Source organism: Panthera pardus, unplaced genomic scaffold (genome assembly GCF_024362965.1).
Source record: "Panthera pardus isolate Hobbes unplaced genomic scaffold, ASM2436296v1 HiC_scaffold_25, whole genome shotgun sequence".
In the NCBI taxonomy this organism is placed as follows: Eukaryota; Metazoa; Chordata; class Mammalia; order Carnivora; family Felidae; genus Panthera; species Panthera pardus.
The window spans coordinates 62012005-62030906 of NW_026526821.1; the positions used below are offsets into that span (position 1 = coordinate 62012005).

Genomic DNA, 18902 nt, shown 5'->3' on the forward strand with positions numbered 1-18902 from the left:
GTAAGAAGAGTTAGTCTCTGCTAAAGTTCATTTAATTCCACCCATCCACAATTGCATTCACATCCGTACTTAAGTGAATAGAACAGAATCAACAAAGTAAAGAAATGAAATACCTTGTTGCCCACCCACAGCCTTCAATCTGGCAGTGAAGACAAGAATCTCTCGAAAAAAATTAAAAGCAGTGTAACTCAGAAAGTGTCAGAGGAGCTATTTGAGGTCCAGACTGGAGTCCAGGTTCATTTCCTGCCAGGCTTTTTTTTCCCCCTAAAATTTGTTCCTATCTATCTATCTAGCGAGTGAGCAGGGAAGGGGCAGAGAGAGGGAATCCAAGCAGGCTCCGTACTGCCAGTACAGAGTCTAATGTGGGGCTCCAGCCCACAAACTGGGAGATCATGACCTGAGCCAAAACCAAGAGCCAGATCTTCAACCAACTGAGCCACCCAGGTACCTCTCCTGCTAGGCTTTTATCTCTGGTTAGGGCATTTAAACTTTTCTCATCTGCAGAGTTGAAAAACCTCTCCCACAGATCGGTGGGGACAACATGGAGATGGAGGTCTATCTGTGTGAAGAGTCAGGAAGCCTGGACAAATGTGTGGCTTCTGTGAACCAGGCTGTGAGAAGTGCAGAAAGAGATGTGCAAATGAGAAGTCTGTCTACTTTGGGGGTCAGACCTGTTTCTCTGCTGCAGGGTGGAAGCCCTTACTCCCCTGAATTATCTCCACTTGCAAGTAAGGACTTTGGGGAAGGTCTTTCTCAGAGAGGTCTGGTACCTGACTTCTGAGCATCACAGAGCATTCCACTCATGACTTTGGGACCTGACAGGTTCTTTCTGGGCCCTATGGCAGCATGTCTACACCTCCCGGAGAGCACTCCTTTCTGGTCCTGTGCAGGGAGACAGGCTTAAAAGTCTATTGCCCCTTATTTTGTACCTGGCAATGTGCTGACCCTAAGAATCCAATGAAGAACAAGGTCCTAAATAGTAACCTGGGATCTCCTGTTCCACTCCTCAGGCTGTGATCCTCCCAGGCTGTTTTCTTAGTCCTCTTCAACATTTGGGTGTCCAGGATGAGGAGCTCCTGCCAGATAAGCAGCCCATCTGCTGGTGGAGCTCAGAGCCTGAGGGCTGCCATGCCCCCCCAAGTCCCTTGGAGGATGCTGTGGGCCCTGGGGTTCAAAAGCCCAGTTGGGAGCAATTTTCAGAGTGAGGGAGGGGCCACATCAATACATGCAGTGACCTGTTCACCAGCTCTCTGCAAATCTGCAATAACCCTGAGCATTTGCAAGTTATATCTGTGCTATTAAATTGTCTTGGGAAAGAAGGGGCAGTCATCCCTCCACAGAGGGACAGAGCAAGCATGGGGGTAGCTGAGATGGTACCGTGGCTCAAATCTCAACTCAGGTCACCCCAACAAGTGGGGACATGAGGACCTGGTATCATTTTCTACCTGAGACAGACACCTCATTAAGCCAGAGGAGGGGATGAAAGCATCAGAACAACGGATTCAGGCCAATAATAGGATGTGCCTGTGACAGGAAGTAGAATGCCAGAACAGCAAAGGAGAGGAAGCGTTTGTATTAATTGGGTAGGTTTCAAAGCTCCATGGCCATAGGACAAATTGTTCTCCTTTGGGACAGGACCACAGGAGGGAGGATGCCTCACCATAGGGGTTCAGGCACAGCTCAGGAGGCACACTGTGGGGCTGGCTTGGCCATGGATTGCCTGTGTGACCTGGGACTCTGGGACATTCTGGAGTATTGAGTCAGATGATGCCTGGCACCTGGTAAGAGCTCAATGAACATGATCAGTAACCATGATGGTGATGGACATGACAAGGCAGGGATTTTTAGAGGACACTCAGATTTCATTAGCCCCACTGTGTCTCTGCATCCAACTCTAGCTACTGTCTTCGAGTTCTTTCCCTTCCCTTTCCCTGCAGAGACAGAAAGTCTATAGAGGATGATAGAGAAGAGAGGCCAAGGGAGATCATCAGGGACTAAACAAGACCACATCTGGACCCCTTGGGGCTCCGTGGTAAGGGAACAAAGGCGGCTGGGGTGCAGGTAGTACTGCTGGAGGTGACAGGGGTTGTCATGGTGCATGCAGGTTCAGGCTGCAAAGGCTGGCAAGTGGGAAAGTGGAAGCCTGTCACTCAGATCTGAGAGACTTGACAACCCAGAAGGCAAGTCCTCCTGGGGAGAGCAGGGCCCCTGTGAAGAGTCCCAGGCAAGCACAGGTGTGAGAGGGGCTGAGCTCCAGGGCCCTGCCTACTCCCCTTTCTGCTTTCCTCTTCCCCTCCTGCACTGGAGAGCCCTGTCCCCAAGACTGGCTACCCCAACAAGCTTTTCCTTCTGCCTCCAAAAACACCAAGACCCTTTTTTATGTTAAGAGATTAACTGTTAATCACCAGAGAAAAGTAAGGAAGAGCAAGATAAAAAACACTGAGTATTTACAAAAGCTGAAGAACAACTTCTTGAAGTCATTGTCCCTAGTTTCCAACCCCTTTTCATAGCTGGCAAATGGAAACAGGCTATAGCAGAAATGCCATGGGCTCTGTCTCTTACCAGCTGGTGAATTGGGGCAATAGTGCTTGACTTCTTAGGGTCTTGATTTCTCCATTTTTAAGATGGGGATCAAGAGACCCTTGGATTGTACTAAATGTACAATTGTACTAAATTTAGTACTAAGTAAATTAGTACTAAATTGTACTAAAGGGACTAAATGAGCCCACGTTTGGTAATACTGCTCCTAAATATGTTTCTTTTCCTTCCCTCAGGCCAGGACTTTCATATTACATTTTATTCATTTATTCATTCCTGTATTTTTATATTTTTACTGGGCTTTTAAAATTGCCAAAATGATACATCCTCCTTGCAACAAATTCAAATCATAAGTAGAAAACAGAAGTTCCCCCAACTTCCCTATCCACTGCCCAGAAATTGTTTCTCTGTATTCTGCCACCTTCTGCCCACTTCATTTTCTCCTTTACTCTGGACTGTAGTCCATTTCCCACTGGATTGAGAGTCCCTCAAGGACAAAACCTGTGTCATAGTCATCTCTGTATCCAACATGCTTGGTATTCCATATGCATTTGTGGAATGAATTGGATTTTCCTAAAAAAGGGGCTAGGAATAATACTGTTGGGGGCCAGGAATGGGAAATGAGGAGGAAGCTTCTAGCCAGTAGTTTTATATATAAAATTGCAGCTAGAAAACTGTTTCATGAAATTGCATTTACCCCTTAATACAATTTCCACTCTAGCCTATGTCTTAAAAAAATGAGGAAAAAAAAAAGTCTGCCCTGCACCTAACTAAAGTGATTTCTTGGCTGATCTCCAATTTGAAAAATACTGGCATCAGTCTCATGCATTGCTCATGAGCATCCACTGGAATTCTCTTTGGATGAAACTTAGGAAGACTGGTGGGAGTTTGAATGTTCTCCTTATAAATGATACCCACACCCACAGTGCTTGGCATAATCCACATGAGGCAATAAATCTCCCCAGGCAGATCAGTGAGGCAAGTTCCTGATCACTGAATCTTATTGTCTCCCAGCCCTGCCCAGAAAAGGAGACGGCCTTTGAGACCTTCATTCCCAAGTGTCCAGATTTCTACAGGTTTGTCCCAAACAATTGCGCAGGTACCAAATACCTGTAGAGCCTTCAACAAATGGCGAGGCCCAAAGGGCCTTGGGGCCTTATCTCCAACATGAGGGGACTGGGTCTGATCATCAGGTTCTATCCTCATGTGAATCCAAATTCTCTGATGTGTAATTTTCCTAAGCAATCAAGAGAAGGCAAAGATAAGATCAACAAGATCATGGAGTGCCTGGGTGGCTCAGTCAGTTAAGGGTCCTACTCTGGATTTCGGCTCAGGTAATGATCTCACGGGTTCCTGGGATCGAGCCCTGCATTGGGCTCTGCAATGCCAGTGCACAGCCTGCTTGGGATCCTCTCTTTCCCTCTCTCTCTGCCCCGCCCCCACTCGCCCTCTCGCTCTGTCTCAAAAACAAATAAACATTAAAAAAAAAAAAGAGAGATCAGGGCCACCTGGGTGGCTCAGTCGGTTGGGCGTCTGATTTTGGCTCAGGTCATGATCTCATGGTTTGTGGGTTCAAGCCCCATGTTGGGCTCTGTGTGGACATCTCAGAGCCTGGAGCCTGCTTCAGATTCTGTGTCTCCCTCTCTCTCTCTGCCACACCCCAGCTTGTGCTTCTCTTTCTCTCTCTCTCTCAAAACTAAATAAACATTTAAAAAAAAAAAAAAGATCAACAGGATTAGATGTAGTGGGCATCTGTTGCTCTGAGCTGTCCAGCTTCCTGTCCCCTTCTTCAGGGAACAGTACTCCCTATTCTCTGGGGCCCTGTCCCACCTCCTTTCGCATGGATTCTACTGGAGACAGACAACTGACCAGGCCTGTACAAAGTACCTCAGGCCATAACAATTGACACCTAGGGTGGACAGGATACCAAGAAGCTCTAATCAGGAGTCTGCTGTAGGCTTTCATATGGGGAGAGAGTCCCTAACTGGAGATCACAGTTTCTGCTCCCTGGACTTGGAGTGGGGAAGGGCCTTGGTCAGTCCTCAGTTCTCCAATCACTGTAGCCAGTTTTGGAGAGGGGAAGTGTTTGTGGATGTGTGGATGTGTCAAGCGAAGTGGGTCATGTGCTGGTTCTAGGATACTTCCCTCTTCATTTTCAGGATCAAACTTCTCCAATATTGGGGCCTGGTAGGGCAAGAGGGGAAGAAAGAGAATTTGTCTTTTCTTAATCTCCCATAGTTTGAAACCTTCCCCTCTGCCCCCGACTTTGTGGTTGTTGCCACTTGACTGAATGTTGTTTGTGTCCAGTTGTTGGTTTCTGGTAGTAGAAAGTTCACCTCAGCCCTTGTTGGGACTCCTCCCCTCCAGCTTCTTGCCATTGAGATACACTTTGCCTGTCAGGCAGCCCCTCTTGAATGAGTCCACCCAGTGGTTGCAGTATAGACCACCCAGGGCAAAATAGTAAGTCTACTGCCTAAGCAGAGGTCTAATTGTGGAATAAGATGCCAGTCTCTCTTCTTGCAGGACCCTCCGAATTTTCTTTTTCTTTTTTTTTTCCCTTCAAGTTTTCTTAGAGCATCTCCTTCGCTTGACTTTGACAGGTATGTTAGTTACCTATTGCCGCATAACAAATGCAGAACTTAGTGGCCTAAAATAATAATCACTTATTATGTCATAGTTTCTGTGGGTCAGGAACTGGGAAGCGGTTTAGCTGGGTGGTTCTGGCTCAGAGTTTCTCACAAATTGAAGTCAAGATGTTGGCTGGGGCTGAGGTCATCTGAAGGCTTGGTTGGAGCTAGAAGATTCACCTCCAAGCTCACTTACATGGATGCTGGCAGGAGGACTTGGTTCTTTGTCCCATGGACCTCTCCATTGGGCTATTTACAACATGGTAGCTGGCTTTGCCTGTAATACGTGATTTGAGATGGAAGCCATAATGTCTTTTATGGCCTAGCCTTAGAAATGACGTACCACCACATCTTCCATATCCTATTGGTCATATGGACCAAAATTGATACACGACGGGAAAGTACCCTACAGGAGCAGGTGGCAGGGGTCAGTGGGGACCGTTTGGAAGCTGGCTATCACAGTAGGTGAGGGAAAGTCCTCTCTACTGAACACTAATCAGCTGACAAACTTCCTCCGACCCTGACCCCCAACTGCTCTTCTTAAATATTGGGAATTTGGTCTTACTGGGATGATGGTTAGGATCAGAGGGCCCATTCTCTGCTTGGATTTCCAGTAGATGCATAAACCCAGTGCCACCAAAATTAAAATATCTGTCCTCCAAAACATATATCTCTCATGATTTCCCTCCTATCAGTATATGACGATTCCATCTTTCCAGCTGCTGTAGCCAGAAAATCTTGGAATTATCCTTTTTTCCTCTGCTTCCTTTATACCTCTATCAGATCGATCAATAAATCTGTTAACTGTACCTTGAAAATACATCTAAAATCCAGCTACCTCTCCTCACTTCTGCTGCCACCACCCAGGCCCCAGGCACCTTCCTTGCTCACTTGGATTACCAATATACTTGGTCTCCTTGCTTCTGCCCTTTCCTCCCTACAGTTTTTTCTCAAGCCAGCAGCAGAGTGATTCTGTAAAACACTTAAATGATAAACCCCCTCTGATCAAAACCTTCCAGAGACTCCCAGTTTCTTTAAAAAATTTTTTTAATGTTTATTTATTTTTCAGAGACAGAGACAGAGAGACAGACAGAGTGCGAGTGGGTGAGGGGCAAAGAGAGAGGGAGACACAGAATCTGAAGCAGGCCCCAGGCTCTGAGCTGTCAGCACAGGGCCTAATGCAGGGCTTGAACTCACAAACTGCCAGATCATGACCTGAGCTGAAATCAAGAGTCAGATTCTCAACCGACTGAGCCACCCAGGTGCCCCTTTTGTTAAGTAATCTCTACACCCAACATGGGGCTTGAATTCATGACCCAGAGATCAACTGTCTTATGCTTTTCTGACTGAACCAGCCAGGCGCCCTCACTCCTTTCTTCGTTTAAATATTTATAGCAATTGTTTGAGGTAGGTGTTACTATCATTCTCCTTCTACAGATAGAAAACTGGGTCCCAAAGAGGTTAAATAACTTGCTCAAGGTCATACAAGATCAATAAGATCAAAAGAGCCAAGAATTGAAACGTAAACCTGTCTAGGTTTGCATTCCAAGCTGTCATTCTCATTGAGAAACATTGAAACCAAGGAACATCATAAAAGTCTTCATGATTTTTTAGAATATAGAAATCTTTTTACAGCCATGTATGAGTCTAGTTGTTTAAAGAAATACCAAGTGGAATATGATTTAAAGAAATATAATCATATTGTTTAAGAATTTTATTTTTTTAAAAATTTTTTTTTCAACGTTTTTTATTTTATTTTTGGGACAGAGAGAGACAGAGCATGAACGGGGGAGGGGCAGAGAGAGAGGGAGACACAGAATCGGAAACAGGCTCCAGGCTCCGAGCCATCAGCCCAGAGCCTGACGCGGGGCTCGAACTCACGGACCGCGAGATCGTGACCTGGCTGAAGTCGGACGCTTAACCGACTGCGCCACCCAGGCGCCCCTGTTTAAGAATTTTAAAAAATTGTTTATTTCTGAGAGAGGGAGAGTGTGAGTGGGAGAGGAGCAGAGAGAGAGGGAGACAGAGGATCTGAAGCAGGCTCTGCACTAACAGCAGAGAGCCCGATGCAGGGCTTGAACTCACTAACGGTGAGATCATGACCTGAGCTGAAATCAAGAGTCTGGTGCTTAACCAACTGAGCCACCCAGGCACCTCTACAATCATATTTTTGCAGTTGGACTCCTTATGCATTAATCTCAGTTTTTATCCGTCAGTATTTGGTCTAACCTTGACTTCTTGGTTTTTTCCCTAGAGCTAATAACCCTCAGTCTGACTTTTGGAAGTAGCCATCATCTGGTTGGCTCAGGACTTCGGGCCAGGTTAACTTCCAAGATAGCTTCCCTGGTTCACATGGCTCCCACCCATCCTGAAGAGCCTGCAGTTTCTTACAGCAATGGGTGCTGCTTGCTGCAGAGCATGGGAATTTCCAACCTCATTCACCCCCTCCCTTGGCTTCTATCATAGCTGTAGATCAGCTGTCCCCTTGCACTTCCCCACTCATCCAGCATCCGGAGAGCTCAGGGCTCCTGTCTGTTCATCTTCCACAGGCAGAAGGTGAATGAGGAAAATTATACCCACCAAAGACTTTTATTTTTTTAGTTGTTTGACCTTTGAAGATACAGCATATCCTATTTCTAATTATAAGCCCCAGTGATAGGATTTACACATTATACACTTCTACTCTGCCTGCCCCCCAAGATCCCTGAGGAATATTCTCACATCAGTCAGTAGTTTCTATTCCATTTATAAATCAATTTCCAGTACATTTACTTTCTTCTAAAGGGACCAAATCCAGGGGCCCCTGGGTGCCTCAATCAGCTAAGCATCCAACTTGGCTCAGGTCATGGTCTCGAGGTTAGTAAGTTCAAGACCCACACTGAGGTCTCTGCTGTCAGCACAGAACCTGCTTTGGATGCTCTGTCTCCCTCTCTCTCTGCCCCTCCCCTGTTTGGATGTGCTCCCAAGCACGCACTCTCTCTCTCTCTCTCAAAAATAAATAAAAATTGGGGCACCTGGATGGCTCAGTCATTTGAGTGTCCGACTTTGGCTCAGGTCATGATCTCATGGCTTGTGGGTTCAAAACCCAGGTCGGAGTCTAGCTCAGAACCTGGAGCTTGCCTCAGATTTTGTGTCTCCCTCTCTTTCTGCCCCTCCCCACCCACACTCTCTCAAAAATAAACATTAAAACAATTAAAATAAATAAGTAAATAAACATTAAACAAAATAAAAATAAAGGGACCAAATCTCCTTTCCTAGAACACATTTCAGGACACAAGTAGACAAGCCATAACAAAACTTTATAAACAATAGTGATTTGTGTACTTATAGAACTCTTTAGAGTCTGCAGTGCGCATGTTCATCCTTTATACATTTTTTCATTTAATGCTCTCAACAACCCAGTGTGGTAGGTTTCATCACCCAATTTACAGATAGAGAATTTGAGGCTAAGAGAGATTGTGTCATTTGCTTCAGGTCATAAGGTAGAGGTAGATCTCAAAACGGCAGATGTTTTCATTCCAACTCCACATGCCAGAGTTCTCCCTCCTTCCCACCCTCTTCCTGCAATTTTTAGTGAATCTTATGTCCCAACTTACCTGTGACAAGCAGGTATCTGGATGCCTCGAGACAGTCCCTAATTCATTTGCCCCTTCGTAGAGCTACCACAGATATGAGATCTGGTCCTCAGGATATTGATTTTTATCAATTCACTGATGGGTAAACACATTGGGGAGCGTAAGTCATACTGACTCAAGTGTTATGAAGTAATGAAGTGATAAAGCCAAATACTAATTTCTTAATTAACATATGAACATACTAGTACTAGCAATATAATAATATGCTAATACTAATTTCCTAATATGCTGAGAAATTAAATAGTTAATATACTGAGAAATTCTAAGAGAGCTAGAATGTTAAGTGGGAAGTCGTTATGAATATGTTAGGAGAGTAGGCTTGATTTTTTTTTTTTAATTTTTTTTTTAACGTTTATTTATTTTTGAGACAGAGAGAAACAGAGCATGAATGGGGGAGGGGCAGAGAGAGAGGGAGACACAGAATCAGAAGCAGGCTCCAGGCTCTGAGCCATCAGCCCAGAGCCCGACGCGGGGCTCGAACTCACAGACCGTGAGATCGTGACCTGAGCTGAAGTCGGACGCCCAACCGACTGAGCCACCCAGGCAGAGTAGGCTTGATTTTAACCAACACAGGATACTTAGAAATACTCTCTCCCTGGACAGAATTGATAGACTCAGACATATTTTCATCCATTGACTGTTCTTTTTCCAGATTGCAGACTCCTCTCTCTTTTTAGTTATGACATTATATTGGATGGGTCACAATGAACTTCACAGATTACAGTTAATTACAGTTTTCATTCCCTGGAGGAAATTTAGAAAACACCACAAATGCATACCCAGCACATTTTGTAATCATCTCCAAGGGAGACTTTAAAAAGTTTTTTTTTTTTTTTATTATGGCAACTCTCAAACATACATAAAGGTGGAGGGAATCCCCATATACCCATAACCCAGCTTCAACATTTATCAAGATTTTTTTGCTTTTTTTCATCTATCCTACCCTCTCCTCAGTACACACACAATCTTCCTCCAAAGAATTTTTTTCTTTTTTTTTTAAATGTTTATTTATTTTTGAGAGAGAGAGAGAGACAGAGCGTGAGTGGCAGAGAGGCAGAGAGAGAGGGAGACACAGAATCTGAAGCAGGCAGAGCCCGATTTGGGGCTCGGACTCACAAACTGGGAGACCATGACCTGAGCCGAAGAAGTCGGACACTTAACTGACTGAGCCACCCAGGAACCTCTCCTTTTTTCTTTTTTTAAAGTAATCTCTAAGCCCAGCATGGCTCACACTCACAATGCAGAGGTCTACAGTTACTTGTTCTTTATTTATTTAAAAAAAATTTTTTTTAATGTTTATTTATTTTTGAGACAGAGAGAGACAAAACATGAACGGGGGAGGGACAGAGAGAGAGGGAGACACAGAATCGGAAACAGGCTCCAGGCTCCGAGCCATCAGCCCAGAGCCTGACGCGGGGCTCGAACTCACGGACCGTGAGATCGTGACCTGAGCTGAAGTCGGACGCTTAACCAACTGAGCCACCCAGGCACCCCTAGTTACTTGTTCTTTAAAGCAAATCTCAAAATCCTACCTCTAAATTGAGGTGCTGCACCCTGTTTAAAATTTATGAACTGAGTACAGATGTCCTAATCGTAAAGTGAGGTAATGCCCACCTTGCCCACCACACCAAGTCAACGTGAGGTCAAAATGAGATACTGGATGTGAAAGGGTTGTAATTCTGGAAGTTGGCTGCATATCACATTCCCTGGGGAGAGATTTTCAAAACCAAATCCCTGGGCCCTACCCTAGATTTACCAATGAGGTGTTTGGGAGTTGAACCGAATCATCTGTGTATGCCCAAAGCACTCCGGGCTATTTAATTGTGGCTTATTGGGAGACTAGAATTTGTAAGTTGCCACCGGAAAGTAGTTGGCTAGTTTGTGTTAGAGCTACTGTCCCCTTCTGTGCTCTAGGTCTGCTTGGAGAACTGGAGGTATGGGATGGGGGTGGGGGTGGGCGGGGTGGGAATGGAGAGTGAGTTGGGGAGGAAAGGAGCTGGGGCAGGGGTGGGACTGGGTTAACTGCCATCCTAGAGCTGATGATGGACCTAATTCCAAATCCTTACCTGGATATCTGAGCAGGGAAGAGTGGTCTACCTGGCTTTGGGAGGGTTGATGTTAGGCCCTTCTTTGGGTCCTAGGTTTTGGGTGGGAGTGGATTTAAATAGAATGGGAAGGTTAAAAAGGGAAGGGCAGGGGGGAGAGGAAAGAATGGGGCCAAGAGGCTGCCTTGGAGCCTCCGACATGGGGTGGAGGTAGGGGCATCAGGTTTCAAGGGGCTCCTAAGTGGAGGTATCTCTTTGGCTTTGAAGACAAGGAAGTGGAGGAATCATCATCCAGAACTCCTAGAATATACAACTCACATTGTCTGTGAATGCCCCCACGCTGGAGGTATACAGCCCTAGATCATGGGAGATGATTCTGTGGAGAAAAAGAGAGCATTAAGCATCTAAAAGATGGTCAAGACCTGACCTGGCTACAAGAAGGTGCCTCTACATGTGTGTAGCGTGGTGTTGGAGGGAGACATGGCTCCTTTTTCTGTTTCCCTGCACCTCTTCTCACCACCTTGACAGTATTGAATTTTATATGAACCCTGTACTTCTGGAAACCAGCTACAGTCAAAAAATCCCCTCACCCTTTTGTGTCCCTTCTCATCCCATTTTGAGTCCTGAGAAATAGCTAACTTCAACTTCAAAGGACTATCCTGTTCTAGAATATTCTGAGATAAGACCCATTTTTGCCTTCCTTCCTCAGTGACTCAGATAAAACCCTTTCTATCCTTCCTCATGATGATTCCCTTGTTTACCTGCCTCTATGAAACACCAGGCCCCTTTCCTTTTCTTTGATATGTTCCTTACTAATGAGCATTTTCCTTATTGCAACAGTTTGAAGAAAATCATCTGAATTATTGTCCTGTGTATTTTGTCTTTGACACACTCTCCTTTATTTCCCTTTTCTTCATCACAGTGAATTTTACAATAAGATATGCTGAGATACTCTATCCAAAATCCAGTAGAGGGGCACCTGGGTGACTCAGTTGGTTAAGCGTCCAACTTCAGCTCAGGTCATGATCTTGTGGTCTGTGAGTTCGAGCCCTGTGTCGGGCCTCTGTGCTGACAGCTCAGAGCCTGGAGCCTGCTTCGGGTTCTGTGTCTCCCTCTCTTTCTGCCCTTCCCACACTTGCACTCTGTCTCTCTCAAAAATAAACATTAAAAAAATCCGGTAGATAGGTCACACAGCAATGTAAATGTATTTACTGCCTCTGAACTGTATACTTAAAAGTGGTTAAAATTGGTAAATTTTTTTTTTTAATTTTTTTTTCAACGTTTTTTATTTATTTTTGGGACAGAGAGAGACAGAGCATGAATGGGGGAGGGGCAGAGAGAGAGGGAGACACAGAATCGGAAACAGGCTCCAGGCTCCGAGCCATCAGCCCAGAGCCTGACGCGGGGCTCGAACTCACGGACCGCGAGATCGTGACCTGGCTGAAGTCGGATGCTTAACCGACTGCGCCACCCAGGCGCCCCTAAAATTGGTAAATTTTATTTTACGTATATTTATTACAATAAAACAATTCCAACTGACAGAAATATAATGGAAATAATTTTATTCAAAACAGTTGGAATTCCTACTACGTGCTGGGTGATGGGTTAGGGAATGGGGAAGCAGGTAGGGTGTATGATAGGAAATGAGTAAGATCTGCTTCCTGTGGTCCAGGAGCTCCCAGCCTTGCCAGGGAGACAAACACATAATTTGCTAATTGAGCCACATAATTCAGGGTGACACATTGTAATAGACGTGTGTACAGGCTGATTTGAGTCAAGTTGAAGGGCATTGAATGCTACATTAAGGCATTTGGATTTTATCCTATGATAATTGATATCCATGAATGGTTTTAAAGCTAGGGTACGACACCAATAGATTCATTGCAATTCCTTATATCTTATCACCAAATATCTACTTTGTGTGGAGTCTATAAATGATCAGTGGTTGTAACAGTTTTTTGGGTTTTGTTTTGTTTTTTTAGGCTTTATTTTTAAGTAATCTCTACACCCAAGCGGGGCTCAAATTCACAACCCCACTATCGAGTATCACGTGTTCCACCGATGCAGCCAGCCAGTGCCCCGATGGTTGTGACAGTTTTAATTTTAAATATTAAATATCAAACAGGCTTACATTCATGTTTCTCTTATTAAATATATTTATATTCAGGAAAGAGAGAATTAACTTTGGTTAAGTTTGTTGGGAAGACGGAGACAGAACTGGTGAGTGCTCTGTAAGAAATGTGCTTGGGGAACACTGAGAGCTCAGAGTGGGGCAACTGCCACTGCCTGAGGAAGTCAGGGAAAGCCTCTAGGAGGAAGTGGGCTGTGGAAAAGGAGATGGAAGAGGGAAAGCTGGCAGATATAGATGAAGAAAGGAAGCTGTGGGTAATAACGCCAGAGAAGGGTGGCAGAGGGCTTTGTTTGCCAAGTTGAGGGGCTTGAATCTTTTCCCCACAGGTGATGGGAACCAACAAGGGCTCCGTTAATAATAATGATGATGATGATATAGTTCTTACTACATGCCAGCCACTGCTCTAAGAGCTTTACCAGTATCAACTCATTTAACCCTGACATTCAGGAAATGGCATGGCTAGATGGTTTACTTGGGGGACCATGTGGATGATGGTGACCAGAATAACAGTTGTGGTTTGGGAGACAGACAAAGCAGGGGATGAAAAGGATGTGATGGCTTTGTGAAATAATTAGGAATAAAATAATCAGGACTTGATTATCTATTGGTTGGGTGATGGAAATGGTGAGGAAAAGGTGGGAAGCTGGATGACCCTCACTCTGTTTTTTTCTTTTTTTTTTAATGTTGATTTATTTTTGAGAGAGAGAGAGAGAGAGAAAGAGAGAGAGAGAGAGGCAGAGAGGGAGACAGAATCTGAAGCAGGTTCCAGGCTCTGAGCTGTCAGCACAGGGCCCAATGCAGGGCTTGAACTCATGGACTGTAAGATTATGACCTGAGCCGAAGTCGTATGCTTCACAGACTGAGCCACTCAGGCACCCTACTTTTTTTTTTTTTTTAATGTTTATTTTTGAGAGAGGAGCGGAGAGAATGAGTGGAGCAGGGGCAGAGAGAAAGGGAGAGAGAATCTGAAGCAGGATCCACACTGTCAGCACAGACCCAGATGTGGGGCTTGAACTCATGAACTGTGAGATCACGACCTGAGCTGAACTCACAAACCATGCCATCATGACCTGAGCCAAAATTAAGTCAGACGCTCAACCAACTGAGTCACCCAGGTGCCCCTGAACCTCATTCTTTTTGTTTCAGGTCCTGTGTGTCCTGCTGTGCCACCCAGGTAAAGGATTGATAATCCTGTTCCATTTCTTAGAAGACTCACTACAGTCCTTCAGTACTTCCTACTCCTCTATGAGTTATTTAGGAGTTGTTTAAGGGGCCTGGAGCCGACTTCAGATTCCATGTCTCCCTCTCTCTCTGCCCTCCCCTGCTCACACTCTGTCTCTGTTAAAAAATAATAATAAACATTAAACAATTTTTTTTAAAGGAGTTGTTTAATTTCCAAATATTTGAGGATTTCCCAGAAATCTTTCAGTTGTTATTTCTAGCTTAATTCCATCATGATGGAACATCCTTTGTGTGCTTTCATTTCTTCTAAATTTGTGGAGGTGTTTGTTTTGTTTTGCCCAGGCTATCTTGGTAAATGTTTCTTTTGCACTTGAAGAGAATGTGTCTTTTGCTGTTGTTGAGTGGAGTTTCTATAAATGTCATCAGGTCAAGTTCTTTGTTGTGTTCAAGTCTTTTATAAATTTGATAGTTTTCCTAATAATTGCCCAGTTACAGTAATTGTGGATTTGTCTATTTCTCCTTTCAGTTTTACATCCTGACGGATAACTCCGCATAGACACGAAGGTACTATGGCAGAGAGGATAGAACGTCTGTGTGAAACTGGGAGAAACATTTTATCTCTTTAAATTTACTCTAGAATGCTGAGACAAAATGGAAATCACTACGTATCCCAGCAGGCCTAGTGGACCGCAGGACAAACGCCAATAAGGGAATCCAGGCATTAGGCCACTCCCCCTCCCTAGGTTGGCAAGGCAACTGATCTCAAAGCCAGCCAATCGGTGAGATGCTCACCTGCGGGGGCGGGTGCTCGACGAGAGCCAATGGGAGGCGGGGCAGATGGTTCTCTGGGCTAATGGCTTGGGCAACGGGGCGGGCTTTTAATGAAGGGACGGCAGTGGGAAAGATGGCGGCGACTCTGGGACCCTCTGGGTGGTGGCAACGGTGGCGGCGGCGTTTGTCGGCTTGGAATGGGTCCAGGATGTTGCTCCTTCTCCTTTTGTTGGGGTCTGGGCAGGGGCCACGGCAAGTCGGGGCGGGTCAAACCTTCGAGTACTTGAAACGGGAACACTCGCTGTCGAAGCCCTACCAGGGTGAGGCACCCCGGGCGAGGTGGTCGTGCACGGGGAGGGCTTCCGGACTTGAGCTCATCGGTAGAGACCGGGGTGGTGAAAGGCTTCGTGGCCCTAAGGAAACTGCCGGCGGTGGGTGGGGGCCCACGGGGACTTCGCCGCGTTTGGGAACCACGGGTCGCAAGGGCAGGGGTCAGCTCCCCTCCTCCCCCGACCCTGTTTTGGAAGTTTACAGCAGGTCAAAGCCGGGCTCGGATGCCACAAGCGCTAGGCCTGGACAAAGGGGAGTTCGAAAGGAGGAATGTGGGAAGGATGGAACTGCAAATGGTGGAAAGTGATTGAAGGCCACTAGCAAAGAGCAGGTCTCCGGATGGAGTTGTAGATGTGCTAGAAATAAAGCAGGAGGCAGAACTAGGGTAGAACTTGGCTGGACTGAGAAAGAAGATAAAATTCTGTTGCCGGTTAAAACACCTGTTCTCCAGTCCAGGAGCCCTGTTGATCAAAGAGGCTGGTTAGCTTTGCTCTGTTTGGGGCTCATAGACTTTTAGGCACAGCTCATCAACCAAAAGATTTATATAGTTAAGTTACAAAGAAGACCAAATCAGTGCAGAAACACAAGTCTGTTTCCCCACTGGAGTGTGGGACAGCAGACAAAAACTCAAAGTGCAAGTGTGTACACGGCCGGCCGCTAAGAGTGATCATTTATGCACTCAGCAGATGCTTCAGGTGCCTCATCGGTGCTGTCTCACACAAATATTATCACTTTCATGAGGTGTATAGCCTGAGGTCCTGGGAGCAGTACCTTCACACTTCAATTGTTTAAAGAAATAATGTGATTAAGCGCCAGAGGCCTGAGGGTCAAGCTCTTTTTGGTAGAATTGGGGAAATTTTTTTCTTTTATGGTGCTAAAGTTTACTTAAGTATAAAATGGGAGGAATGGGTTTGAGCTGTGGTTTTTGCGGCATGGACAAAGTGATAGCTGTGATGTCTTCACCTGAGAAGGGCTTTGTGAAAAGGAAGCTGTCAAGGTGGTAAGGATTTGAGATTTATGAGTGACAGAGGTAGGAGATTGAGTGTCGGGAAAGGGAGCAAAAGATGATGACTCCAGCTTTAGGATGGTCCTTGGTGGTTTCTGAATGGGTTGGTGCTGAAGAGTATGAACTGATCTACTTCCTCCCTGTAGGTGTGGGCACAGGCAGTTCCTCACTGTGGAATCTGATGGGCAATGCCATGGTGATGACCCAATATATCCGCCTTACCCCAGATATGCAAAGTAAACAGGGTGCCCTGTGGAACCGGGTGGTAAGAATCTTTCTCCCTCCTGTGTCGCTGACCCACAAAGTCCTAAAAAGTTCACCAGTGGCATATTGACTTAATTTTACTGTCTATCCCCAGGGTTCTGTCTTCTGTGGATTTCAGGATTTTTTCAGAGAATATGATGACCTTCATAATGGTATCAGATATGTAGGGAAATGCTCTTGATTGCCCCAGTTATAGGAAATAATCCATTTTGATTCTGTTTTCTGAAGTATCTTTAATTCCCTATTGACCTGATAGTATTACTTCTTGGAGGTTAATAACTCACATTTAGTTACTTTGTAAAGTAGAAGACTGCTCTTTTAAATTTATCCTAAATTTCATCCCAGGATTCGCCCTTGCTATTTCACTTTGAAGAGTTTAATTTTAAATTTTATTTTCATGTGAAAGCCACTTTGAGCCCTTGGTCTTTTTTTTTTTTTTTTTTTTTCTTTTTTTTGGTCCTTCTCTGGACCTTTTCTAGCTACATTATCTTCCTTGAGGTATGGTGGCAAGAGGTGAATGAAGTATTTCTGGTGTGGCTGCACTGTGATTTTGTATAAGTGTAAGATGATGCTTTCTTTTTGCTTTCCAGGGCTCTTTCTAAGTCTTTTACAACCCCTTTACTCTTGGGAATGACCTTGGCATCCTTTAATACTTTCTCTTGGGTTCTCATAAGCTAAGAACTTACTTTTTCATGTGTTTTTTTTTTTTTTTTCCATTGATTATAGATAAGTGAACCTCAGAAAAAAGAACTATCTCTTTTCCCTGTTCATTTTACGTGGCAAAGAATTCTAACAGAGCAGAGGGTTAAGAGAAGTTTCTACACGAGCTGTTTGCACAAGCTGGCCTCTTAACCCAGACTGTAGTGTTGCTCTTGTTCTTGGACAGAGTGCAGGGTGGTGTGTTCTGGTAGAAGAAGCAAAAGGCTGGCAGTTGACAGCCTTGATTGGGTTTTAGATCTAGCTGTATCACAGATCCACTGTGAGCCCTTGGCTGTTACTTAATTCTGTTTTCAGTTTCTCCATCTGCCAAATGAGCTTCATAATACCTTCTACATGCCCACTAGGGTTATTGGGAGAATAAAATAAGACAATAGATATGAAAAAGCCTTAGAAAGTTAAGATGGTTACAGAAATGTGCCCTGTTACATTATGTATCTGTTACATGTAAGTTTCATTGATGAGGTCTCTGGGTTACTAAATGATTATGTCTAGAGCTTGATACTTTGCTGCTGTCTTGCTAGCTGCTTCTACATAACTCTTTTAGCAGCCGTTCTAGTTTAGGATCTAGTTATATTGCCCTTTTTCAGATTCTCTGATACTGTGGGTTGTTGTTGTTGTTGTTGTTGTTGTTATCATCTATCAGAATGAGCTTTGGGGTTGTTTCTGAGTTATTTGAATAGGATGTGTTTGTTTGAACAGTGGTCCTCAAATTTGGCTGTCCATTGGAGTTGATGCCTGTGGTCATGGGAATTTTTAAAAACTCCCTAGGTGAATCTAATGTATAGCCAAGTTTCAGAACCAGTGCTAGACATACCCCTGAGCAAAAAGTGTGTGGCACTGTGCTAGAGGAGACCGAGGATAAGTAGCAGACACCTCTTGGCTCAGTGTGAACTTCTCTGGCCCTGCCCTTGTCCCAGGGGGATAATACCCACTGGCTATGGGGGAGCTTCCTGGCACTGAATTTCACTCTTGTCTTGATATCTAAGTGCAAGAACAGAAAGAGGAGAACACAGAATGACAACACAGGGACTGGGATCATCAGGGTAGGGTAAGCTATTGGAGTTACAGGGTTCTTTGGTGAATTCAGAAGTAACCTCACCCCTTTCATTTGACTGTGTATTCCTAATACTAACACTTTTGGAAGATTTCCCAGAAATTAAAAATGAATACTAAAAATGATCTAGCAGTATGTTGCTCAAGAGCCAGAACAATCTATTTGGAGAGACTCTGCCTGAACCCTGCTGGTCTATCTGCTCCTCCGTCCTTTCTTTCTTCATAGTGACCTTTAATTAGGAGCCTCTCTAAACCAGATACCTACTCTGCTTTCTCTTGAAAGTGTTCAACTATTTAGAGCACTTAACCATCCACTTACTTCCTTCTGCATTTTTGCAAGCTTTTGGTACACAATTCAAGAAAAAAACAAAATAAACCCCAAGAAACACAGGAGTCTGATTAGTACCCACCTCCATGTTTCCACCAAAAGCTGTCCCTGTGATGGGGATGGTGGTCTCCTTTGGTGCATTTATGCCTCTTGACCATGGGCATGATGTTTTGGGAGACTGTAACTTACTCCTTGGGGAATTCTGGCTTGCCCCTCAGCTTGGCATAAGGACAAGTCTAGCTAATTAGGGTTGTTCACATATCTGCTAATTA

General features: G+C 44.7%; 1 protein-coding gene across 9 annotated transcripts in view; it reads left to right on the forward strand.

Annotated features, from left to right (window-relative positions):
• Positions 1 to 18902, forward strand: part of LMAN2L (lectin, mannose binding 2 like) — an 83418-nt gene that overhangs the window by 2195 nt on the left and 62321 nt on the right. For 4 of the 9 annotated variants that reach the window (XM_053890641.1, XM_019463483.2, XM_019463533.2 and 1 more), the window contains exons 1-2: positions 15036 to 15249; positions 16412 to 16530. The exons of 1 other annotated variant lie outside the window; for it this stretch is intronic. In XM_053890641.1, the coding sequence (XP_053746616.1) occupies positions 15063 to 15249; positions 16412 to 16530 (306 nt within the window). In that variant the 5' untranslated portion in view covers positions 15036 to 15062. Of the gene's footprint in view, positions 1 to 15035; positions 15250 to 16411; positions 16531 to 17069; positions 17090 to 18902 lie in introns of those variants that run through there. 4 more of the 9 variants (XM_019463785.2, XM_053890643.1, XM_019463719.2 and 1 more) reach the window with 3 other exon arrangements.